This window comes from Marmota monax, unplaced genomic scaffold, assembly GCF_021218885.2.
Source record: "Marmota monax isolate L192 unplaced genomic scaffold, Marmota_monax_Labrador192_F-V1.1 WCK01_AAM20220418_F8-fsc00004, whole genome shotgun sequence".
NCBI lineage: Eukaryota > Metazoa > Chordata > Mammalia > Rodentia > Sciuridae > Marmota > Marmota monax.
In genome coordinates, this window is record NW_026692881.1 from 22,126,056 (window position 1) to 22,154,013 (window position 27,958).

The following is a 27,958-nucleotide window of genomic DNA, read 5'->3' on the forward strand; positions in this document are numbered from 1 at the left end:
TTGGTAGATGCTGCTCTAGCATACAGGTGCCTGCGATGCACAAAAGGGACAGCAGGTGGCGCTGCATCACTCCATATGAATATTCCTGGCAAGATGGTTGAGAGAATTAGGAATTACTTGGGTGAATTGGGTTTCCCTATCATTTTCTTGTATTGCCTTCCCATGCTGCAGGAAACAGCAGATGTCTGTGAGACTGAACATTTTTTTTGTGTGTGTGTTTTGTGTGTGTATGTGTGTGTGTGTGTGTGTGTATACGCGCACACTGACTGCTGTGATCTCCCTCTAGCATTTATGTCCTGAAGACTTCTGAATATTTAATTAAATATTGCAAATATGTCATATTCTTATTTATCTGAAATGATTTTTAAAAAGACACTAGAAGAAGTAAAGGGGATTTGAACTATAAGGAAGATATTCCTAAATCAGACTTTCTCCAACTTCAGCATATTATAAGAAGCATACTAATGTGTTCAAAGCACACTATGATACTACATTTCCTATTATCTTAATTTAGTAGGTTAGGGATAGAACCCAGAAAAAGAAAATTACTATTTAATTCTGAGCAGGTGCCTCATTCAACCACATTTAAAAAAAAAAAAAAAAAAAAAAAAACCTGTTCTGATTTGCCAGTCAATATAATGATGGCATGAAGCCACATGTTTTTTCAAGCCATATGGATAACTTTACCCTAAGGTGGGGCCAGAGAGATATCTGCAAATTGCTCCTATGTAAGGGAGCAGTTAAGGAAATGGTTTGAGGAACATCCACCTCATCTACCTCATCTTCTTTCACCTCCCATCCTGCAAGTTTTCAGAGTCTTCAATTTTTTTTTTCCTGCAAGATGGTTGTGATAGGGCAGCTTTCTGAGCAAAAATCTGCATGCCCTCTAAATTCTCTGCTCCATCCAGCTGAAGGCAATGCTGGCCGCAGCACGTGTCTCATTAGTTTGCAAAACAGCAGAGCACAGTGAATACTATCCCCAAGGAATTTCCAACTGTCAGCCTTCAACAAATTACCCAGGCGCTCCATGAGAGCGGCTGGCCCATTCCTGCATGCATTAAAGCAGGAACATGGGCTCCATTTGTTTCTGATGACCTTTGCAAACCCATATTGAAAAACCTCTGATTTGGAATAAAATCACCTTTCTGCACTGGAGAGTGGAGACAATGTGTATGTAAGACAAGAAATGGGTTTTCTGGAGTTGACCAATGGGGGAGTCAGTGGGACAGAGGCAGAGAGGAGGTTAGCAAGCTTTGTGGCTAGTTCTGTAGCTCAGATGGAAAACCAAATGTTGTTAGTTGACAGGGTACTGCTTGATAGATCTTTTGAGAACAAGATGTGCTTCCATTTGATAGATAAAAAAAAAACCTAGGTTCAGTGAGACAGAGTAATATGACTAGCATTTGGACTTAAACAGCATGTCAAACTCTGTCTAGTACTTTTAAAAACTTTTCTCTCACAAAGCCAACTCTGTCCCCCACCTGCACTGAGGCACTAAAAATCACTTACTACACCTCCCAGGCATTAGAAGTTTGGGAGTGTGACTCAGTGCTGTTCTTATTGTGACTTCCTTTCATTGTAAAACAGTGCCAAAATTAGAGGGCTTCTCCAAATCTTTGTTTTTCTCTACCTGAAAGAAGGGGCCTAAGTCATTTATTATGGTACAGATGTGAAGACAGACAAAATGAGTTTAAGGGCATAGTAAAGCACCCCAGACCCTTTAGAAGAGGTGCTGAGCTAACGTGTCAGAACCTGTGGACCCTGCTGAGGTGTGGGCATTATGGGAATGTGAGCTACAAACAGCTTTAAATGTGATCCTGCTTTAACACAATCTATATATAAGAGTAAATTCTCGTCCCCAAGGCCAGGCTCAGAAAGGGGTTCCATTAATATGAGGAGGTGGGCTTACCCAACCACGTCACCCAAGAGAAGTCTGAAAGATTAAAGTCAGAATACAAACATTCAATCACAAATCATCTCCTGCTATTTTACCTGATCAACCAGGTTGATGGAATGAAAAAACAATGCAGAAGAACAAAGAAACTCATTTCTTTTAGAAGCCTTGGGCTTTGGCAGGCCTTAATCTTGAGCAGAAGTCATCTATCTATTGTTTTCCTTCCCTGGATTTAGGAAATCGGGGAGGGTCCTTAGGGGAAGCAGTAGATCCCTCAAGGGATCTGATCATGTATAGAAATGAGAAAAAGTGCACAGGGGGTCAGGGAGGTTGAGCCAGGGAGGACTCAATGGGAGGCCCTGAGATGCTGAGATCAGAGCCACTCCTGATTTCTAGGTCCAGAGTTGTACATGACTGGAGTGAGGTGAATGCATAATAAATACATGAGAAGTGGACTGCAGCTCCATTTCCCAAGGAGGGTAGCTGTCTAGTAGAAATCCCCCCTCACAGAACAAGTTGTAGGAAATGATAAGCTACTAGAAAGGCCACCATCTCAGCAAATGGACTGTCATTTGTGTCACAAGTCATTTTTTGGTTACCAATGATTAACGTTTGTTTGTGGTGTACCTTCAGAGATTTTTAGATTATTCTCATGATCATCCCTCTTATTGCCCTCAACACTGATGGACAGGGGGTATTGTATCTTGGGCTATATAAGATGGAGGGGAACCTGTGCAATGCATCTTAAACCTGCATAGCTGTGTAGCAAGGAAGCTACTTCCAACCTAAACACTCATGTTTCTTCAGGATGTCTGCCAAGGTAGGGAGGGAGAGAATCTACTGATGGAGATAGTTCCTGCAGCCCTAAGCCACCCTTCACACTGACCCCAACTATAGTGATCGAGAACTAGAATTCCTGAGACTGGCAGGCCTGAGTCTGGGGCCTGGCTCTGTTAGGTAGTACATCAGCTACCTCAAACACTTCACTTTTAGCTCTGTGGTCCTTTGCAAAGCAGGGTTTCTCACTGCTTCTACTTCATAGGATTGTTTTGAGAAGTGTGATAATACACATAAAGAGCTTATAGTGCAAAGCCTACCTGGCATACAGAGGAAGCGCTTAATAAAGTGTAGCCAAAGTGGGGGAGACAGTTAGCAAAGTGGTAACCATGCCTAACTCTGTTTAGACCCAAATAAGGGAGCGTGTGCTTTCTCAGAGAACCCCAGCCATGAGTGTACAATAGGCAAAGATAGAGAAGAAGCAATATATTTGGACTCTTCAGCAACCACACTGTTTCTTGGACATCCCTAAATAGTCCTGTCCTTTCACACAGTTTTTATATTATTCTTATTATTAAAGACAGAGACCTAGATGTTACTTTCATTACTTGATTTTGCTACCTGGGCAAGGTGCAGGGGAGAGGTATAGAGTATTGTCAGGCCTTAATACTCTTTCTCTGGGGACTTGAAATTTGAACTAAGTCTTAATATATATAAAGAAATTACTTTAATGTAAACTATTTTTCTAAGAACCAAAATGAGTCTGAGGACTATGGGGGACAACTTCATGCATTCGATATTTATGACACACAATATACCCAACATAATTTAGTTATCTCATTACATCCAGCCAGGCCTTCTGATTCCTCAATGGGGAAAAGCTACAGCATGTCTTGGAACTCTTTCCTAGGGTAGCTTTCTTAACACTCTTTCCCTCCATATCACCTTCTCTGGAATACCAAACCATCCTTAGACAGTAGCCCAGAAATCACATTAAAAAGAAAAAAAAAAGAAGTGAAAATGTTAAAAGGATGATTTTTAGCAAGACATAACTTGGAAAACAGAAATAAGTGGCTAGGGGAGCAATTCCTTTGCCTGTGCTAGTTTGATTGAACTGTGCATTTCTATTGTTTCTGACCATTTGTAACCAAAGAGCTGGTGGTGGGGGGCCACTCATGCCAAGTTTCAACTGAGACGTTCTGAAAATTGCCCAGGTTCAGGCCCACATGCAGGTGTTATATCTCTGGGGCACCTGGAAGAAATAATCTCACTGTAGTTACAATTTCAAGCAATTCAGATTCCAAGATGGCTCAGATTCCCCTCGTGGATTTTCTTTTTACTTTATCTCTACTTTGCCCTCTGACTCATTTCCTTCCCCACTTCTGCTAAAATGTAACTCCTGTGTTTCTTCTGGATAAGAAATGCGGGATCACATTTTAAAAGGACACAAATTTAAGCTATGTCATAAGCCAACAACAGTAATAACATACAAGTTACATGTAAGTACAGGACGGCGCTGTCAGACCCCAGACTGTTGTCCACCTGCACGGTCACTCGGAAAATGCCCACGTTCTGATAGACGTGTTTGATCCCATCTTCCATGGAGCTGAGATTGACGTAAGACACTGCAATGCCATCACCAAAGTCCACTTGGATGAGTGTCCGCTGGACATCACCCTGTAAAAGAGCCCAGAGTCAGCAGGAAGGGAGTCAGATCTTGGCTGCACTTTCTAGGGGCCTGGGGCTTGTTTTGGTCCTGACTCCTCCAACAGCTGGGAGCATCTGTCTGTTTTGATAGAATCCCTCTGACACTCCCTGGCAGACAGGAATTTGCTAAGATGGATACTCTCCAAACCTGAAGGGAACCAACTACCAGAAATTTCAAGGCTTTGGAAATTAACAGTGTTTGATTATCAGGTTCAATTTGATATTCAATTACTCAAAAAGGTTTCTTAACAGTCTTATCATCCACATCAATAAAAGTTGCACCCAGGTGGCTTCAAAAATTCAGCCTACCTGTTGTGGTCACCAGGTACCTCCTTCGTCTCCTGAGTCATTCTCTTTGTTTCTGATTCCCTAACCATGCTAGAGGAAGGGTAGAAGACACTTAGCCTGACATCAGATAGGACACTGAATTCTCTAAAAATTCAGTATTTTGTATTAATAAAATGGTCTCATTTTAGTCTTCTCAGAATCTGAAGTCTACAAAGGTTTCATCGTTCACTCAGATTAACACAGCTAGTAACTGGTGGACCAGGATTCTGACCTGGTCCTCTGGATTTTGGTTCATCTATTTCAACATACCACTGTGAGTAAAGCATTGAAGCCCCGAGGCTTGAATCCCACTGTGTTATTAACAAGCTAGATGACTTCATACATGTCTATCATTCAGCCTGCTTTGGTCTCAGTTACCAAATCTCTGAAAGGGACACAATACTATCATACCATCTTAACTCAAAAGATTCTTAAAAATATGTGGATAATTAGTAATCCATAAAATGTTACACAAAAATAAATGACTATAAAAACAACACAGCTCTAAAAGACCTATAATACTTCTGCAAAGCTGGACTGGGATTATATGACTCTAAATTTCCCATGAGCAGACAGAAGGTAAAGTCTCTATTCCAAAACCTCAGACCTCTTTAGTTTCTCAAGAAGCAAAGTTGCTTAGACCAAATTGGCAAAACAACAAAAACTAAAAACTTCTTTCACACAGTCCATCTTTATCAAACTATGTTTCATTCTTTTTGATAGTCTTTCCCATTTTCAGATAAAAAAGAAAAAGAAAAAAATACCTTTAAACTAGAAATGTCTTTTTGATTAAGTAAGGTTTATATGGTATCATATTTTTTGAAAAGGCCAAATTTAAAAGCTGATGGTTAAAGGATTATTTCACAGCCAAAGGAAAAGCAGTTCAAATCTTATGAATCTGTGTGACCTACTCCTCTGATCTATGCCTACCCGAGCACTGTCGAGGGGCACACAGCAGCTAACGCTCATTGAGAACCTAGTACAGCTCTCAGGAAACACATAGGCCAAAGTCCTCCCCTGGGGTGGAAAAAGAAACCCGACTCAAGACTATAAAGCAAACATCCACAAGCTCAGGCATTGTGCAATTACTTGAATTCCCTTCACTAATAAATATAAATGTCAACTCTTCTTGCTAACTTGTCCTTCACTTGGGCAACCAGAGTGGACTGATGAATCTGTCTTTGTGTTTCTGGTGAGTTTCCATTTCCAGGTCTTCTGGGTTTTTGACAGAGTGGTTGGGAAGCCAACCCTAGGTGTGTGCCTGGGGAAAAGACCACTTTTTGAAACGAGGGTCTGGGGTAAATATCAGGGGTAGATGGGGTTCTCCAGGGCATGTGACAAGCAGTGGAGTGGGAGAGGGAGAGAGATAAGCTTGGTGGGGACAAAGAAGGCACCAGACAGGGGCCATCGCTTACAACAGGACGGAGGGGAGATTCCCACCTACAGCCAACTCTGCTTCATTCTCCCCTGAGAGAGAGACAAACAGAGAGCGAAGGAGAGAGAAGCCACCCACAGAACGGGCAAGAGTAAAATGTCAGCCAACATCATTTCAGTCTACATTGCTGTGAATTTCCTGCTTGGTATTCACTGTTTCTCTCTTAGACCTCTTGTCAGTTACATAAAACCCCTCCAAGTTCTATCTGTCTGGATTTCATGTGGCCCTCTGGCTTGATAACATTCTGACATCGTGATTCATGATAAAGTTCTCTGTACATACAGTTGGTGAAAGAAGGGAGTTACTCAATGTTTACATGAATGCAGCGATAAGCATCTCTAATGGAAAATGTTTTAAATATTACCATCCAAGACCACAGCAGAATCAGGTTTTTAGAAGATCCATTTACCTATCTATATGTATGCACATACATCTAGATAGACATATATCTAACCTTAATATACATATATGTCACCTAAACACTCACACATTTTGCAGGGAGGTAAATATTAACCACATTCACAACACAAACATGGCCTGGGATTTCACGAGCTTCCACATCATTAGTGAGATAAATGTATTTTAAATAATCACACCAGTAACAAAAAGGCGTGGAGGAGTGTCCCGGGGCGTGGTGAGCTCATACAGTAAGGAGAGCCGGGAGGCTCATGGACTGAGAACTTCAAGGAAGTCTTCCCAGAGAAAATGAGAACTGAGCTGAGAAAACCTAAAGGAAGAAAATAAAGTAACCAAATGAAGACACTGAGTGAGAGAGTGGGAGGTGAGGGAGGCGATGAGAAAGAGAGAAACCGATGTGGAAGGCTCTGTGGCAAGGGGAGATGGTACAGTGGAAACAGGTGAAGGAGACTGAAGAGGAAAGAGTCGACAAGAACATCTCGTAAAATGAGGCTGGGGAGGAGACAGAGGCCTTTTGGGACTTGAGGGTCCAGTTTCTGATTTTGACCTTTCTTCTAAGAGCAATGGACAGCCATTAAATTTAGTGTGCCAAGCAGGAGTTTGGGGTAAGATGCATGGTGATATATGATCTCTCCAGCTACCATGTGGAGGGTGGAACGAAAGGGGTCCACGTATGCTGGGAAGCTAATGAGCAGGTAATTTGGGGTAGATGATGGCAAACTAAAGAACAGGAGCTGCCTCATGAAGTTATCTCTCTCTAAAAACTAACTCAAATAGTTTATTGGTGTCGTAATCAGTTATTCTGAGCATTTGACAGCAGCATCTCTTATTGATACTTTTTTGAATGCTGATGCCCAACTACTCCCAAGAACCATGTTTCATGGTTTCTGGGGAGGATGCTCAGTCTAGTTGCAGATCTAGAAGGTCCCCCATTGACATGGGGCTGTACTCAGGGTTGAGGCCTTCTGGTTCAGACTGTTGAATGCAGGCCTTCTTGTGATTGGATTCATCCAAAGATGAATATGGTATAGCACAAAATGATGCTATTATTAGATTTTAACGTGGTGATAAAGTTTCTTCAGGATGCTTTAGGATTCAAAGTGCTAAAGGTGCATTAATAAAGCCGGGGATGGAAGGACTAAATGCCCTGTTGGTGGACTACAGCACAATCACTCACAGAAGTTCCTGGATATGTGCAGTCAAGATTAGCTGCCTTCTCTAGGAAAATGAGTCGCTGGCTGATACCTCGCTCATTTGCAAACTCCTAAAGGCTGGAATGTATTCTGTTAATGTCTGGATTCAGATAATTATTTGTTCAATGCAGTTTGATTATTGTGCATTTATAATGTTTGTTTATCAAAATGGTATTTTTTTATATATTATCTCATTTAGCCGTTAAGATACCCGGGAGATTGAAAGGCTAGATGCAATTTCTCTTTGATACAGTAGGAAACTGGGGTGGAGACATGTTAAATAAGATTCCTAGAGTCACACAGCTATTAAGAGCATTGTGGGGCTGGGGATGTGGCTCAAGCGGTAGCACGCTCGCCTGGCATGCGTGCGTCCCGGGTTCGATCCTCAGCACCACATACAAACAAAGATGTTGTGTCTGCCGAAAACTAAAAAATAAATATTAAAAAAAATTCTCTCTCTCTCTCTCTCTCAAAAAAAAAAGAGCATTATGGAGGGGTTTTAGACTGTCCATTTAGCACAGTTCTCACTGAGTGTCTTCAGGTGAGAGTTCCTAATAATACCTTTCAGGGTAAGAGCAAGGTGATAACAAAGATGAGGCTTGACTTTCTTCTTTTGCTTGACTCTATCCGCAGCTTTGACTGTTTTTCCGTCTGTCAACATTTTGACTTAGACACTTCTAACTAAAGAAGGGTTGGTATGAATTCCATACTCTTACCTTCTATCTGGCCCCAGTGAAGCAGTATCATTCTCAATCCATAGAGAAGATAGAGAATATGAGAAAGACTCGGTTTCCATAATCCATAGTTGGGGAAGCTTTATGTGTAATTGAGAGTTACTTGAATTTAATGAATGAAAGCCATTGTTTCTGCACCTGAACCCAGGCCAGCAAACCCCTGGACTATCACAGAAAATTCTTTACATCCACAGCCCTTTAGTCACCTGCCCTAATATAGACGCAGAACTGAGAAGACTGGCTCAAATAAGTGCCTGGCAAAAGCAGAAAAGCCACAAGAAAAAGCCAGATGGGGATTCTCCAAGGGCATCACTGACTTCTGTAATAGAAAAGCAAATGTATCAATCAGCCACAATGAAGCCCAGATTAACCGAAGCAGTGAAAGGTGTGTGAACCTATCAGATTCTGTGACATAGACTCAGAGAAGAACGGGAAAATAAATGCCACAGTAACTCCACACGGAGGCCTCAGTCCAGAAGCAAGACACAGAGACACAAGGAAGTGTCAGAGACCCGCTGCATGAAACCAAGCTCATTGTCAGAGCATGACAGTGGGCCTAACTCAGGGTTCGGTAACATTTTGTCTCTGAAGGAGCTTAAAGATCATCCAACAAAAACTGCATTGTAGAGACTGAGTTAGTACATCCCATTTTATTAAAAATAAACAAAAAATGTCACAGTATATATACTATAGTCTAAGTGGGTGGGTATGAGAACAGAGAAGGGTGTTAACAAATGTAACCATGCTGATTTCTCTGGCCTGAGTGGCGTAAAGGGAGGGGCCCGAAGACAACAGGAGCTCTGAAAGACAGGGGAGAAATGTGGGGAAAAGCTGATCCCATTAGATTTAAAAGGGGGATAGAAGCATGGCAAATCACAATATTTTATCTCCACTATTGCCATACTGATTGAAATACTGATTGCCATACATATTGAAATACTGATTAAATATATGCGACCTAAGCAGAATGTGACACCAATATTTTATTTGAAGATTAAATATAGTCAACTTTAGTTTGGGTGTCTGTTGTTATTTAAGTACTCTTGTGACCACAAATTAGGGCTAAAATAAGACGGTCGAATGAGACAGACATCATTACCCTAGGTATATGTGTATGATTACATGAATGATGTGACTCTACTTAGTGTACCACCAGACAAGTGAACAATTGGGCTCCATTGTGTACAATGCAGTGAAGAGCATTCTGCTGTCATGGATAACTGATTGGAACAAATAAAAAAATTTTAAAAAAGGAAAAAAAAAAAGACCAAAATAAAAATCCTTACGCAGCACTGAGCATCCTAAAGAGAAATCATAGACTTCAGCCCTTTATCCTACAGCAATCTTTAGGCAGGGGGCAAGTCACTCAGCATTACCTAGCCTACTACTCCAGGTAGGCAGACTCAGGTTAGCAAGATCTTGACAAGTGGGAAAGGAGAAAACTATGGAACAACGTGCCCCGTGTAAGGTCCTTGCTTAGCATCTGGATGGCCATCTTAAGTGACAGCCGCCATTTTAAGAAAAATTTCACTTTCCCATCCAAGGGCGTTTCTGAGAAAGGCTCACCACTCCCTCATAACAATCCCAAAACTTCTCTCTCTCTCTCTCTCTCACACACACACACACACACACACAATCACACACAGCATCAGGACCCTCCTGGCTCTCTAATCCCTGAGACTGCCCCATAAAAGTCCAGATCCCCAAGCCTGTTTTGCCTCTCTCCTTCTATGGAGAGATGTGCCTTTATTTGTTGGCTCTGACAAATAAAATCTCATGTGTTTCTCTGCCTGGGCTCCATCTTTCATTTCTCGTTTACCTGTCTCCCCATTCCTCACTTTCCTTTTACCCTGGACTTCAAATTAGATGTTTCATCAGCCAGTTGAAGGAGCACTGGATAGAAGTTTTATCTACACTGCACTTATTCAATATGACTGAACTCATGTGACTCACACACAAAGTGAGGGTGCAAATTAGATTACTCTAGAACATACCTTGGTGGTCACTAGGAAGCAGAGAAAGGTTTCTTGTGCAAGAAATAATAAGAACTGCTTTCTGTGTATTATCTTATTTAATCTTCAACCCTGAAAGACTCAGGCCTATTTGAATTTTCCTAGAATCATTAGACTGGTCCTTTTTAACTCCAAGTCTCACACTCCTACTCATTCACAGGACACTCATCCTGTTCTGCTGTGCTCATGCCTAGTTGGGTGCTAGAGTGGGCATCCATTCATACATGAAATCAGAGGGCTGACTGCTCTGGTTTGAAGGTGTCCTCCAAAGGTCAAGAGCTGGAAACTTCATGTCCAGTGTAAGAGTGCTGAGAGGTGGGGCCTTCTTGATAAAAATATGAATGTTGGGCCCCTTCTCTCTCATCAGTACACATGTTCTCTTGCCAACCTACCTACCACCATGGGATGATGCATGAGACCCTTACCAGATGTAAGTACCTCGACTATGAACTTCCCAGCTTTCAGACCTGTAACAAGTAAATCTCTGTTCTTTATAAATTACTCATCTCAGTCTATTAGACCAGTACAAAACAGAGTAAGACACTAATTAAATCCCTTTAGGGGCATGCAAACATGTAAAAAATTCTTCTGAAAATACTGATGCAAGAGGTTCCCAGTGAAATATGCCAGGCTCTATAAAATACCATGGAAGCTACAAAATTCTGATTGTGAGGACCCCTGGTGGTGTGAGTGTTTGACAATGAATGAGAACTGTAATTGGGAAGTAACTGTTATAACTGCCATTTGGGCCTTCCCAGGGGAGGTTTTATAATGGTGATCTGGGAACTTCCTATGCAGAACAAACCACTCTATGACAAAAGGCAGCTACACCTGTCCTATCTTTTGTCTCCAAGCAAGTTCCTGGGCCTCTTGTATTCCTATCAAGAGGTGCTACCAATGCTGAAAGCTGAGGCTGCCACACCAGAACAGCTGGGAGAGGGTCTCCCCAGCACCTCTGGTTTGAATCATGCCCTATGGGCTTTTCTTCAGTTTCAGACCTGAGCTCTGAACCACATGAAGAGGTGCAGGACAGAGGCAGCCTCCTCCCCTTGCCTGTTCAGAGATGGTTTTCTAAAGCACAGGTGTCTCCCCAGGTACACAGGTCTCCTGAGCCTCTCTGCAAGCAAAAGTAACATGAACTTGTATCGTCTGACCTGGAGGAGGAATGGCCACCACATTGAGGAGTATGATACATAATGTTTTAAGACATAAGTCAGGCCTGTCAAGGCCAGGGATACCAGAGAGACCACAGTATTGACCAACACATCATTAGACTTGACTTATGATATTTCACCTTTTATTAATCAGATGGCAACTAGCTCGGTTTTTAAGCCTTTCTCTGAGGACTCTGATCCTTGGGATTTGCCTAACTAAACTTCCAAGTACTTCTAGATGTAACATTCAGATCAAGAACTTCCAATAGGAACCTCATAAAATGATTTACTCCTTCACTTCCAAATGGATATAACACCATGTATTTGAAGGAACTACATACTTTCAAATTTTGTTTTTATGTCTTCTGTACCTGGTGCCTGGCTTAGGGTAGAACAGCGCACATAGAAGAGGCACACTTGGCTTGTGTAAGTAGAGAGATGACTATAAATTGGGGCCTCTCTACTCCATGTAGATATTTTTAAATGATTAAGAATTTTCTCTATATTACCACTACATGGTGGCTTAAGGAATTACCTCAGTAGACTTTGGCAGGAAAACTATGGAGTTACCAAGGGACATAAATCTTATAAATGTTTCTGAGTGACTTTTAAAATCACTCATAAAGTAAAACATTCAACTATGTAATAAGAACAGAATTACATTTTTTAAATGAGTAGTAGGAATATTCCTTTAGGAATCAACATGGGCAACCAGATTTTCCTAGTAGTAAAAGATGTAATAGAAATATGTAAGCTTTATGAAAAGAAAGAAACAGAGAGAGAAGTCATGGTGTATTCATTGGGGAAATGTCAAAAAATGATGAAAAAGAAATTAAAATTGCACACAATTTTGCCACCTAGAAAGCAGATTGTCAACAGATTGGTGAATATCATCTTAATCAAGGAGAATTTCTGGACACATACACATAACCAAGACTACCATAACAGCTGTGGAATCGCTATTTGAAGATTTTGCTGTAGACATTTTCACATACCTTTCAGTTTTTATGCCTGTCATTACTTGGTGGATTTAACCAAGTGACACAACCCCTTCTATGAAATGGATGCATCATTTCTTACCTTGAAGTTGCTTCATCCCCTTTCTAAATTATTAGGCTGTTGTGGAATCAAAGTGAGTTTATAGAGGTCTAGGGGGGTGCTACATGTGGAAGAGGTGCCTTGCAGAGGTCAGCTAGAAGTGATAGTTGCATGTCCTTTGAAATACTTTAAACATTTGGATCTCAATTTCTTTGCCTGTAAATTAAAGATGGGAAGACCCAAGGATCCTCATTGCTACTTCTAGTTCAGATAGGCAGTGACTTTTATAATTCCATTATTCTTGTCATTGATGGTATTGAACACCCACACATACATATCCTATATACATCTTTGGGCTGCTGGGATCATCTCAGCTCTGGTGAAGGTGCAGCACTTGCTCAAGTGTTGCTGTGACATGGTAGAAATTTTCCATTGCACATCAGTTATGGATTAGGTTGAACACTGAGCTCCTGAGGCTGAGGCATAGAATAATGAATGGTAAACTGCAAAGCCTGAGCTGGAGGAAGTTATCCACAGTCAAGGATTGGCAGGTGTGGTGAAGCCCTTACTGGAGGGTGGATGCCACCCTGTGGATGATGTGGGACGTTAGAGCCTCAATCAAGCAGGCTAGGAGGATAAAATTCCAAACTGAAGACTATTTCAGGACTCTAGGCCCTAGGATGTTCATTGAGCTGAAACCCTCAGTAATCAGCCAGGTATCTCCCTTTGCTGGTCATGGCAGAGCAAAACTCTTAGCAAACATCTCTCCTCTGAGACCCCAAGGAACAGCAATACCCCAACTTATGTGTACTGCTTTTGAGAGGAAAGAACAATGGAGCCCAACACCAATGCAACTTGAACTTTAGACACTAGGCCTCTGGCTGAAGACAACCCATACTGCCTGCCCCATTTCCTTCTTTCCTTTGTAACCTCAGGCAACACGGGAAGAGAAATGAAGTGGCTCAATTGCCTCATTAGAGTCAAAGAGAGTAAAGCTGAATGGAGTAAGCAATAATACGCGAGAAAAGTCTCAAATTTTATGGCTCATTGAAATCAGCTCTTACTTCTTTGTGTAGAAGGAGAAAACAACTGAGGCTTGTATGTCAGAACTGAGCTGGCCTTGAATCTGATATCTGCCCCCAACTTAACACTGTCTGCCAACCCTTTTGTGCTACTTCTAAAGGCTCCAAATAGCCTTTCTTCTAGATGAAAAAGTAGGTCAGTTTCTGTCATGAATTCAAACAAAGGAGCATCTCACAGCACGTTTTATTAAGGCCATCTTCTCTACCATCTGATGGTGGCTAGCACCCTGCAATATTTACGAAGTGTTATTACACTGTGGGCACGTCCATGTCCCATCAGTCTTTCAATGTACGTGAAAGTGGAATTATGGCTCATAGGAATCCATCTAATGAGGACACAGCCCTCAGGTTTCACCTAAATCTCACTGAAATTGTAACCATGAATTTTCCTTTTAAAGTTTCAGTGTTTGTATGTAAATGGAAGTGTTGAAACAACGAGATACCAATCAAAGTTTTAATTTTAGTCTCTTGCCTCAGATTTAATTTTAAAGTCTTAAAGTATGTACAAAATGGCATCTCTTTATTCTTACAGCTGTATAAAACAGATGTCATTTATTTTCTGTAACATGCAGACACTACTCCCAAATTGTGTTGAGTTCTGGAGATGGATTTGGTCCTTCACCAACCACCCTGTGCCTACAGGTTCTTGCACTGGATTTCTCTGTGCAGTTGAGTTATCAGGTTGAAGGTCTGCAGGCTCATCACGTGCTTGTCAGTGCTCCAGAGACCATCCACCCTGAGTCAGTCTCCAAATGCTGAGATGCCACCTCTCACTGCATGATTAGTGCAAAAACATCTTTGAACGATTTGGTAAGATTCAGGCATAGTTGAAAAGGTTTGGCTTCTTAGACACAACCTCATAGATTCTTCCACTTCCTTCTTGGTTGGTTCCTGGATCAACTGTTCTTTGTTCTTAAGGAGACAATAATGAACAAATACAATGTGTGTGTGTGTGTGTGTGCATGTGTGCACACACATGCCCACATGTGTGTGTATGTGCATGTGAGTATTCTCCTCAGTTGTGCTACAATGAGTTTGAGATGGAAGCAAGACCACTCCTTTGCCTTTCTGATCCTAATGAACCTCCCCACTCCTTTAGCATACATATGGAGACAAGTCTAAAAGCAGAAGAGATGGATGCTGACAATGAAATTTTTCATCAACCTTAACAGTTATGTTGACCTCTGAGTAATACTTCAGGTAAGGCAGACTGTGGGATGTTATAGAAACTGTGTTAGGAAGTCACTTATGTTACCTAAATTTTGAGGGTGACTTCATATGCTATTTGCAGAAGGGATTTAATTTCTTACACAGGTAAAATCTTCAGTACTCTAGCTTAGTTACTTATTGTCATATGTGAAATTACAAGCTAGCCTCGGTAACCTTACCTTTGAGTTTCTATTGTCAATAAGAGAAAGTTCTCTGCTTTGCTCTGGTTTTAGCAATGTTATCAAGTTCATCTTCTCTACCATTGCTCCCTCCTCCTCCTCCTCCTCCTCCTCCTCCTTCTTCTTCTCTCTCTCTCTCTCTGAACTGGGGAGTGAATGCAGGACCTCAGTCATGTTAGGCAAGTGTTCTACATCTGAATGACATCCAAAGCCCTTTTCACTTTTGAGATGGAGTCTTGCTAAATTTCCCAGGCTGCTCTTGAACTTGTGATCCTTCTGTCTCAGCTTCCTGAGAAGCAAGAATTATAGGCATGGGCCACTGGGCTTGGCTTCATGTATTCCTATGTTGCGATTAGGACATGCACAATTAGACGATAAAGGAAGAGACTTAGATTTCAGATGGAGATTTTAACCTGTTTTGTAAGGTATTCAAACTTCAACAGTCTTTTCCTTCCAAGTTTGGGCTTTATCTCTGTTCTTCCTGGAGAAGCTTATTCAAATCCACACATATTTATTGAGTTATTTTTTCTCTATAAATGTGCTCTATCAATACGCAACTAGAAGTGACATGATTCTTACCTTAATGATATTCATAGTTTGAGAATGTAAAAAATATTATTGTAATGTGATGCAATAAATTTTTTTTTGTTCTTTACTTTTTAGTCATTTATGCTTCATATGGATGGATTTTTACATAGTGTTCAATACAGCAGAGGTCCTAGTTAACTCAAAAACATGTATTCCCACTTACACCTAAAGTAAGTCTGCTTGTGAATGGAAAGTACATAACATAAAATTGGTGCTTAGAAAAATATATATTAAAGAACAAATAAATAGATACACATCTAACTATTGCTTCCTGAGCCTTATGGTGCTTCAGTTAATAGGCAGAGGAGATGGAAACTATGTGAAGGGGTTTGGATGTAAGTAATTGAGAACAAAAAAGAGGGCTCCATCAGCCCATACATCCTCCAAGCCCAAGAGGGATCACAAGACTATAGGAGAAAGTTGAACAATGAAACAGAGATACAGGCTTCAATGCACAAGTAAAAACAAATATCCCTCTAGGGAAGGGGAGTCTTTCATCCACTTCTGCATTAATCACAACCATGATGTCACATCATAAGGTAGCAGGGACCTCTGGATCCCTTTGGTACCGGAAAGACTTGCTATTTTTCAGAGGAATGACATTAAATATTCCTATTGTTATAACACTTGGCACTAGATACTGGGCATGAGTGAGACACTATTTCCAAAGTAAATTAGGTGGTGAGAAGTGAATGCTCAGAGATGTCTGAGGAGGATTTAGAAACAACATGTGCTGCCAGTTGTGGGGAATTTTTAAAATCGTTTTAGTTTGGGATTTAATTTTTATTAAACAATTACATTTTAATTCATACCTAAGCCACAGGAGAAATTTGATTTACTATACATGGATTCTAAACTCCTTAGGTACTGCATTCATAGCCTATGATTTTCAATATTCTTTAGAACAAATTCAACAATGTCAGATATAAGTAGGCATTCATGAAAGGCATAGTTTTGCAAAGAGGGAGAAACCCAAGAGAGAATTTAGTATCTCTCTTTGCTGAAATGTTTTTCAACAAACTGGTCTGAAAGTATAAATCATCTCATAAAATAAGGAAAATATTGGTAGATTTGCCAACTAGTGTCTGACAATACAGGAGCACCTGTAGGCCAAACTGGCTTGGGCAGAGATGGTGTTGGTTTTCCTTTCTACTTCTTTATCTTTGTTACTATCTGCCCCCAGCCAAGGGTTTCTACAGAGGCATAGAAACTACAGGAAGTTCTTGCTCAGAGAATGTTTCTTTCTATCATAGAGAAGCTATAGAAAGATGCTACAAGCTTGAACTTGACTCCTGAGTCTACTACTTAGTACGTGTATGATCTCAGCTAAGTTACTTTGCTTTTTTGGGCCTCAGCTACATCATCTATAAATGGCAAATATGACACCACCTATTTACATAGAGCATTGTGAGATCTAAATGAGATAATCCAAGTGATGCACTTGCAAACTAGAACTGATAGTGCTCAATAAATGTACATCCAAATTGTCATGAATTGTGCCAAAGTTCAGTGCTCCCTGGATACACAGAGACCTTTACTTTTCCTTGTTCATTACATTTATCACACATGCCTATGTGCATAATCAAGAGAGCAACAGAAAAACTGAGGTTGTTTCTGCAAGAGTCTGTGAAGAATAAGCACAGAATCCCATATTCAAATGTGTGGTCTCCAGGGCCTCCTAATGGGAGTCAGTTGTCTTGGCTTCCATGTCTGCACAGGAGATAAGAGCATCCAGGGGCCATGTCTGACAGCAGAAGGCAGCAGATTTCATCCCTGCCAATGTAGCTTCGCCCACTCAAGTGGAATGAATTGACTTAATATTTTTTTTCCCTTCCTGAGAGCAGAAGGCATGAATTCACACATCTTAGTACCAGGTCACCCAGTCTGTTCCCATTTTCCCATGTCAGGCAGCCCATTGTGAAATGCCTGATAATCATTGTTATTTGGAAAGCTAGATGGAACTGAGATAAGGCCATGCCCCTCAAGTGTGTTCTCATTTGTGCAAAAGTCTGAGCTGACCAGGAGCCAAAGGACTTACTTCAGAGAGTGCTCTACTATGTTCTAAGAAATGGAGAAACAGAATAAGCATCTACTTCTACAAAAGAGATACCTTTTGGGAATCATAATCAGGTTCCATGTGTCTCTGGGAAATATACAATGCAGGTAAACAGAGTAGAGGGTTGGTCTAGGAAATGAATTCTTCCCTAAGAATCCAACAGAGATTTTTTTTTTCCAAAAAAAGATCTAAAGACAAAGGACTATATTTTGTTTGATTTTATATAGTATTTGTTAATGTGCTCTAAACCATAGATTCTTTATGCCCAGCGGGTTGTTTCCTTTAAAAAAAATAATCTTTGTCAAACTCAAGGTCATGAAGATACTCTTGTTTCCTTTTAGAAAATTTGGTTTTATCTTTCAAAATTAGATTGACAGTCCAGTGAGAATTGTTTGTCGTATTATGGGAAGACACAGGATAGTCAATGGCCTCAATATCCCATGTAGAGGGGCTGGGGATGTGGCTCAAGTGGTAGCGTGCTCGCCTGGCATGCGTGCGGCCCGGGTTCGATCCTCAGCACCACATACAAACAAAGATGTTGTGTCCGCCAAATACTAAAAAATAAATATTAAAAAATTCTCTCTCTACTTCTATCTCTCTCACTCTCTCTTTAAAAAAAAGAATCCCATGTAGATATTCAATGTTGCAGCACCATTATTGAAAAGACTATGATTTGTTTATTGATATTTATGTATTTGTTACTGAAATATATATATACATTCTCTGTAAGTACACATACACATATATATTAATTTCATTAGATAATACATAAACATATATTTTTATATACCTCTGTTTCTTGACTCTGTTCCATTTCTTGACTCTAAGAACATTCTTAGCCACTATTTCTTCAGAAGTGATGCTTGCTCCTTATGTCCCTCTTTGCTAGGCCTATAATTCCATCTGTGTTAGACCTACCTATCATTTCATCATTTTCTACCATTTTTTTTAGTTGTATATGGACACAATACTTTATTTTATTTATTTATTTATGTGGTGCTGAGCATCAAACCCAGTGCCTCATACAGGCTAAGCAAGTGTTCTACTACTCATTTCCTTTATTTCTTATATTATTATTATTATTATTATTATTATTATTATTATTATTATTCCTTTTTAGCCAACACTTTCTGTCTGGTCTTATTTAGGAATCTGAAATCCAAGCCTACTATATAGTATAATATATCAATTGACAAAGTTCTTGAAGAGAAATATAAGATAAAATATTGTACTAATCCCATCGAATCCCTCATCTCTCGAGAAGAGAACTTAGCTTCCCAGTCTTCTTGATTTGGTTTGCTGCAAGCTAATCTGTCATAGCCTCAGGCAGAAGTCCCCACAGAATTTATTTATGTGAAATACAAGCAATTCCAATTGACCTAAATTAACTTGTATAATTCTAGTTCCAATACAGGATTTTGGGGAAATCTCAGTATTTAGAATATTGGTCTTGAAAGGCACTCATTTAGGAATATTAGGAAAAAAGTATTAGATTAAAGCACTGGTTTTTAAGTATCCCTTGGACTAGAAGGAAAAGCATCATCTAAGCCACAGTTTCAAACTCAATATTCATTTATCCCAGAGGAACAAAAATACAAATAATTTTGATGTAACCTGACAAAGCAATCCTAATTACTTCACCTTTTTCTTTCAAGTCATGCCCCAGAGCCTATGATTTTGTTCTCTCCTTATTTGTCCTCTCCCAAAAACACTGACATTGTTTTTGTTTGTTTTCCTCCAAGCACAAGGCATAACCTGTGAACTTGCTCCAAAAAGGAATTCTTAGGCCCCATGCCAACTCTCCAAATGAAAATCTTTGGGGATGTGACCAAAACACAGCATTTGAAAATGCTCTCCAGGGGAGTCCATGCATGTCAAAGACCTGAAGCCAAGAACTGTCAGAAGAGGAAACTGGAAGGCAATGGTATATATTTAATATTGACTTTTAAAATCCCTTTTTATTTGTTTGGCCCAGTACAGTGCTGGGCACATTTTAGCTTCCCCCAAAATATGGTTGAAGGTAGGACTGCCTGGTGTAATAACTGAAATAATGTAATGAAAGTACTTATCTCTGGGAGGCCTTCTTCATTTACAAGATGACAAAAATCCTGTGTGCATTCTAAACCTCATAGGAGAAACTTCATCTTATCTGCCATCTATGTAGTCAGAAATTTCAGACAACCATAGTTTGGCAAAAAATAATTGATGCTCATAATGATATCCCTCAGGTGCTACCAAAATACAAGCTCTCAACTTTCAAAGATATTAGACTTGGTGATGTTTAGCCTTCGTGATGTATGTTTGACCAGCCTGTTCCCTTTGGAAAAAAAAAAAAATCCAAGAAGTGAGGCTGAGAGGGCAAAAGCATTAGCATCTTTTAGGTTGGTGAGTATATGTGTGGGTTAAATTACTCTGGGAATACTGTTAATGTATCCTGAGAATATATTTCGCTGAAAGTGCCAATAAAGCAAAGTTAAAAGACCAAAAAACAACTGCATCAAAAATGAGAAGGTTAAAAAAGATACGCAAAGGAAACTATGCTTTGTTAGAACAAAATCACCAGCTCTAGAAGGTGAGAGGGGGAGACAGGAATCAGCCTACCTCTTCCAGCTGCACCATGAGAGTGACATTGTGCCCCTGTTCTGCTGTCAGCTTTCCATCTGCAGTGACGATCCGGAGCCCACGAGGGGCCTTCCCTGGACACTTCTGTGGTTTGGCCGTGTACTGTTCTCGCACGCCATCAGTGCAGTTATTGGAAACCACCTTTCTATACCTGAAAGGAGAAAAGCTCAAGTTGTCAACTAGCTCTTTACAAAGAAGATTACTCCCACGATTTTACTACACTGAGCTGCTTGGCCCTGAGGACCATCAGGGCCATCACCCACCTACCTCCCCTTTTAGTCTGAGCATTAGGGCTGATTCATATCTAGCTTCCAATAGAGAGAAATAATTGGAGCAACAAATTGTTATCTATTATTTGCATCTTAATTGACTTCTTTGATTCATCAAATCAACTGATGAATCACTTCTTCACTTTCTTCATTATAGGAAATGCACACAGTGGAAGACATTGTCCCTACACTAAGTCAAAAATCAGGATGAAGAGACATAAATGGATAATTAAGGAGATCATTTAAAGAACATATAATTAAGAACCAGAATGAATAATACAGTCCTGGGAATATGTTCTAAGATCCCCAATGATGCCTGAACTATGAGTAGTAACAAACCTGATAAATACAAGCTTTTCCCTATACACATATGTCTATTAGAAAGTGTGATTTACAAATTAGACACAATAAGACATTAACAAAAATAACAATAAAAGAGAACAATTTCAATAATAGACTATAATAACATTGGTGTGAATGTGGTCTCTCTCTGTCTCCCTCTCTCTCTCCCAATATCTTATTGAACTCCCAGTATCTTCCTATGATGATGGGAGGTGAACAATGGCTACATGATGAGACGATGTTAGCTGAATGACAAAGGCATTGTGATGTAGAGTTAGGCATGGTTCACCTCACTGCTCAGAATGAGACACAGTTGAAAACTAATAAAACATGTATTTCTGGAATTTTCCATTTAACATTTTTTGGCTGCAGTTGATCATGGGTACCTGAAACTGTGGAATGTGAAACTGTGGATAAAGGGGGACTACTGCATAGATGGCAAGGGAACTTACAATTCAGAGAAAGGATGCTACAATAATGGCATAGTACAGAAAAAGCTGGCTAAATTTGGTAATTTCTAATCATTTCTTGAGAAGGTATACTGCTTGAACTATTGAAACCTTACACCAAGGAGGCTTCAGTTTTTGCATTCTGAGTAAATCCTTCAAACTTTTGCTTATTCTCATGTTAGCTCTAATAAAAGAATAAATGAATTATCTTACAAATATGTCCCTTTCAATTTATTAGAAATTTATCAGCTTCATGGTAAATTAGAATCTGTATATTCAGGATGACCAACCTTTAAGAACTTTGAGGTTCAGTATTACCAATTCATCTTTTTTTTCCCCCGAGGGGCTCAGCAACCCCTGTAGTTATATTTGATTTCTCAAATTCACTTTTCCAGAGTTAGTGGTAGAACATAAATTGGAAGAAATCAAAATATACTAGACCAGAGGTTGGCAAACTTTTAAGGGGCCAGCTAATAAGCCTTTTGCTTTGTAGGCTACATAGTCTTTGTCACAACTACTCAGCTTGGTGACTATACCATGAAAAGTTCACGCAGTACATGAAAGAATGGGTAAAACTAGGTTCCAGGAAAACTTGACAACACTGGCAATACATTGGATCTATCTGAGCTGCAGGCAGTTTTCCAATTCATTTACATCTAGCCAATGTCCTTCCCTCAGTTCCTGAATCTCAGGATTGACAAGCTAAAAGCAGGGTTAAAAAATCAATGAGAAATTTGCAAAAGCACTTTGGACATTATGGATCAGCACAAGGTCAACCATTAATACTCAACTCATGTCATGGGGTAGGTGCAAGAATTCCATGAATTAATGTACCCAGATTGCTGAAAACTGCCCTATCACTTAGCAAGTACTTGTGAAATGTTTTCAACTATTTTCAGTTAGTATTGTTATTTCTCTTCCCTGTTCACAAGCTTCATGGTTTCCAAATGCCCTCCAGATAAACTGTGAATCCTATAATTCTTCACATAAGCCCTCTACAGGATGATTTTATTCTACTTTTTCTGAAGATTCTCCCCAGCCAGCTTACTCGGCTCCATCCAAATGTCTTTCTAATCTTCTTGAAACCACTTCTTTTCTTCTGCTCCTTCTGCTTCTGTGTCCTCTTGCATGGCCAATTTGGATTATTTGTCCCTGTAACACATCCTCTCTTTACTATTACCTTGCACTGCCTCTTTACAGTAGTAAGATTGACCCACATCTACACTCCTAAAGAGGTCTTCATGATTCATGTAATAGAAATTCTTTGAATTGCATGATTTCACAGGATTCCTGAGAAATGTATAAACTTTAAAGCTCCTTGAGGGTCTCCTTGTGCTCAAATAAGCAGAACTGAGAATCTAGAAATCCTCACTGGCATGACTGCATCAGTTTACATGTTGACATACCAGCATAGCATCAGTTATTACTGCTGCCCCAAACACTCACCCCTCACCCACCAAATGAGCAGTGCTGATCTCTATCCTGGGAGTCCTTGCTTCTCTTCATAATCCATCAACTAAGAAGTTAACACCTAGCTGAATGGGCAGCCTCCAAATTCCAGCTCCAGCACTTAGATCACTGCCCATTCTGCTGGGTCATTGTCATGCATGAGCAATTTGAACATCAGCCTAGAAAAGAAATCCCTTTTTATGTTTTTATGAGTGTAAACTGATTAAGAGAGAAAATAAGGGCAGGTGGGAGAGGAAAGAGGGGAAAAAAAAACTCCCATGGTGCATACATTGGAGAATGATAACATTTTGGTAACAGCAATGGTAGCAAGAAAATGACCAGCAAAACCCTCCGGAATAATCATGGCATCTCAGGGAGTTTAACTGTGCATTAGAAACTGCCTGCTGGTTTCAGAGGTGTGGCAGTGTGCAAACTAAAGGCAGGTTATGTTTTTTAATTGCATAGCATCAAACACACCTGTGGCTCCATCTTGGCGAGCAGCACCAGAAGCACTGGCCCACCACTGCTACTGGCATCATGAGGTGCAGAGTATTTCTTTTGTTTGTCACCCGTTCTGACCAATCATCACCTCAGGTTCTCCTAAATCCTGCAGCAACAGGAGCTCTGCTTCAACCCAAAGCACGAATCTATCCTCCTGGGATTCTGCCACAGAGAAGGCTGTTGATGATTTTTTTTAAAAATGGTCATTAAAAACCATTCTGAAACCATTTTATTTCTTGGATGAAAATGGCATCACATTAGCCCTACCAGACCTGTCCCTGAAATTTAGAAGAAAATTGTGCAGAAATACAGAGTTAATTTACTCAAGTAAGCACACACCTGCTTTTTGCATTACAGAATGGTTCTATTTTCATCCCAGCAGCTGTCCCTGGGTCTGAGTTACATAAATGAATAATGCATTTAATATGTTATTAAATGGGGCTGCTACCTCCGTAATAACAAGGCAACTTGTGATTATGTTGGACCTGAGCTCTGGATATTACTGAGATGCATTTAGTTGGTAAAGCATTCTTCAATCTGCCAAGAAGAAAAGTGCTTTGTAATGGCAAGGGAGTCTTTGTACAATTACTGAAAAGGAAATATTCTGCAAATGTGCCTTTGATATTACCTACAGCTCATCAGTGGAGACTGCCTTATTACTCCAACACCCCCAGTTTCAGCCATTCTCCTCCTTCCTATCTCGATATGACTCTGTCACCTCTTCCTTTTTACCCATACTTTCTTTCATTTTGCTTCTGTGCTGCCTGGACAATTTTTTTAAAAAGATGAAGGCCATATTTTCTTCTTTGTGAGACTAAACCTGGAAAGAAGCATTGTGAGTCTTCATACTGCAGATATTTCTATTCAGCCTTTTTTTTTTCCCTCTTATGAATTTGGGGTGGTGTGGTTGGACTACATGTATTTATGACTATTCACTTATTAAGGTAAGAGTATTGTGTAAGCTCAGCAGATCTCAAATCTAGTAATAACTGCATATTTATAGAGTACAATGTAATCAATATAGACATTGTAGAAAGATTCAATGAAGGTAACAAACATAAACATCAAGTTATTTTTTTTTTGTGGTGCGAATATTAAAAATCTATCTTTTTGGAAAATCTTACATGCACGATATGTTGTTATTAACTGTGGTCCCATACAGATCACTAAAACTCATTTCTCCAGTCTAACTACAACTTGGTATGCTTTAAAGGACATCTCCCTTTTCACTATCATCTACCCACTATGGTAAACACCTTTCTCTTCTGATTCTATGGCAGCAATTTTTTAAGATTCCACATGTAAGCAAGTGAGATCGTGTGGTATTTGTCTTCCTGTGCCAGGATTATTTCACTTGGCAGCATGTCCGCTAGTTCCATCCATGTTGTTGGAAATGACTGAGGGTCATTCTGTTTAAAGACTTCTTCGTAGTCCACTGAGTATACTACATTTCCCTTATTCATTCAACTACTAATGGACACCTATTTGGCTTCCATGTTTTGCCCACGGGAGTAACGTTGCAATGAATATGAGAGTACACCTATCTCTTTGACATTCCATAAGATGCAGAAATCTCACTTCTGTCTGACCCTTTGAATCACTTGAGGACATTTTATACATGTATGATGCCTAGGACCTTCCCCTAGGAATCTGAATTTAATTGGGAACTTTGGACATCAGTTTGTTTTTGTTTTCACTTTAAGTCCCCTGTTGATTCTAGCTTGCAGCCAGGATTAAATGCCACTACCCTGGAGGTTAAAACTAGTGTTGTGGAACCAAATTCTCAATTGTTTTTCATTCTATGTGGGATGATCTTTCCTCCTCTTACACTTTGACTCATGCTTTAAAAAATAAGCCGAGAAATCAGGCTTTGATGTAAAGATGCATCTTCCTTTTTTTTTTCCATAGGAATTAGAACATGTAATGACCGAGGTAAACTGGAACTCTAGTTCTTGCTGTACCCAGATGGATATTATTGCCACTGAGCGATGGTTTCCCATATTAGCACTCACAATAAGAAAAAAATAAAATAGTTTCATTTTGTGGATTGGACTATGTGCTTTGGTTTCCAGGGAAAACTCTGCTTTGTTCTAATGATACTGGACTTAATGAAGTAGGAAATAGAGCAAGCCTTAGGGACACAGAAGGGGGTTGGGTCTGGGTACAGTGTGTGGCTAAGACTTAAAATATTCCTAGACCCACTACTCTTAACAATGCATGTAATGAGGAAACAGCAACATGTATATGTTCATGTGCGTAAATTGAAAGAGCTATTACCTACAGACCTCTGTCAGCAGTAGTAGGGCTTAACAGTGGAATAGAGATAGGTTCTTCCACCACTTTACTGAGAGAAACTGCCCCCAGGAAAGCAGTGGTGGGGGAGTCCAGGTCTCCTCATCTTCAATGAAAAGGGACTGTGCCAGACATCCAAGCTGACAGGCCTTACTGGTGGCTGGCTATATGTATCCATTGTGTGTAGGTATAGGCAGCTCAAAGATGCTTTAATTGGAATCCAGGTGATAAGGCATGCTCAGGGATAGCAATGTGCCCATGAATCAACAATCATCCTATGCAACAACCCTAATAGCAATATTTAGAAAGTCCTTGGCTGACTAGGGAGGTCTTCCAAGTTCTTTACCTGAAGGCAAAACCACTCTCTGAACTTTTACTTTAAACCAAGTAGGCAGACCTAGGGATAAGGGCCTGGAATGAAACAAAAGACCAAGTGGATGGAATAAAGTGGCTCTTGCATTAAGCAAGATGAAAGCACAAGTTATTTAATTTGAATAGTAAATGGAATGCGACTTCCTTTTGAACACAAGCTTGATAAAATGGGGCATGTGGCCACACTTGACTAAATGGCTTAATATAAAGAATCATGAGAACTGGCTCATAGGATCCACAATCTGAGTCAATTCATTGTCAATAGAGTTATAGAAACATGTTTCCTTTTTTTGAACACCTGCAGTCCAAGGAAGCCTACTATTGAATCATTTCAGTTGATCAAGGAAATTTTAGAGTTTGAAGGCATCTCAAAGATCATCTAATCCCCTTGTTTTGCACATCAGGAAAAGGAGATAGCTTAGAGAATAGCACAAGGTCAGACAGAAAATGATTAGGAGTCCAGGGACTTTGGGCTAATTTGTTGTTCTTGTGCCACTTTGCCAAAGCACCTGGGTGAGAAACACTAATGCCAATTCTATTCCATGTGGGTAGGAACAACCATAAGAGGAAGTGTGTGTCCATGACTGTAATACACATCTTCTTCATTTCCCAATCCCTATGACTTCCCATGAAAAGATGGGAAACCTCAGCTAAGAAGCATACTCTAAGGAGTCAACTTCATATCAACAAGAAATTATTGTGTGTTCGCATTGAGACTGCAGAGTTCTTGGCTAGAAAACAGCTACACAGTCCCCTGCAGCGATCAGTCTGTAAATAATGCAAGTGATTTCCTTTCTGTGGACTTTAAACACATGCACCACTTTTAGGGCCAATTATTCTCCTTGATGCACACTGACAAATTTCATTGAACAGAGATCAGACAGAACATCAAAATCCCCACAGGGCACCTGGAATAGTCACATGGGAAGAGATCACAGCTCACGATGTCCCTGGAAATAGCAAATTCAAGGGAATGATACATTAGATAGGGGTTCAGTGTTTCTATGGCTGATGTAGAGAGGAATATGTTTATAAAAGCCTGTTTTAAAACATTCAAAATGTATGTTAATAGTATGGAAATTGTTATTTTTCATAGAATTTAAGTCTGTATTTTTTTTCTTGGACTCACTATTTTATATAGTGACAGAAATTAAACTATCATTTTAAAATTGTGCTTCATGAGTAAATATCCCCATCATATATTGATAAACTAACCCTGAGAAATAGTAAGAGTTGTCTTTGAACATTCTTCCATGAGGAATTAATGGCTCCTATAAAGAAATTCCACATACAGAAATTTCTACATGCACTTAAAAAAATACATCTAGAAATAACTGCAACTTAATAGCAAGAAGAAATCTGTCCCTTGAGAAGATTATCTTGTTTTCTTAGAGCAAACCAACCCAGTGCCACTTTATTTGATATTTACAGAATCTTTTACTACTGGCATGAAACAAGCAATGTCCTAGTTAATTTAGCAACTTAAATTTGCAGTGTGTTCCTTGGTTCCAACACACTATAAACAAAATTTAACCATACGTAGGTATAACTCAGTGAAGCTGTGCTTGTGTATGTGCAAACTGAGATAATTATAGATACTGGTGGAGAAAAAAAAGGGAATGAATTTGAGGTTATTTCAGCATTTACATGCAACAGAATATGAAATTAACATGGTTGTCATTTTGTTTGAGCAAAAGAAACATGTTTAGCAGACAGGTAAATGAGTTTTCTGGTCAAAATGGCATGGAAGATAGACATGTATTTTGGTGTACCACAGTTCCATCGCTTTCTAATTATGTGACTTTAGGCGCCTATGGGGGTACTTCTTTTTGTTTTATAGACAGCATAGCAGAGGTTTAG

The 27,958-nt window shown here is 39.8% G+C and overlaps 1 protein-coding gene across 6 annotated transcripts in view; it reads right to left on the bottom strand.

Moving 5' to 3' along the window:
- Sorcs1 (sortilin related VPS10 domain containing receptor 1) overlaps positions 1 to 27,958 on the bottom strand; it is a 477,793-nt gene that overhangs the window by 42,633 nt on the left and 407,202 nt on the right. For all 6 annotated transcript variants that reach the window (XM_046450463.2, XM_046450461.2, XM_046450466.2 and 3 more), the window contains exons 18-19: positions 20,404 to 20,575; positions 4,162 to 4,348 (exon numbers count right to left, since the gene is read on the bottom strand). In XM_046450463.2, coding sequence (XP_046306419.1) covers positions 4,162 to 4,348; positions 20,404 to 20,575 — 359 coding nt within the window. The remainder of the gene's footprint in view (positions 1 to 4,161; positions 4,349 to 20,403; positions 20,576 to 27,958) is intronic.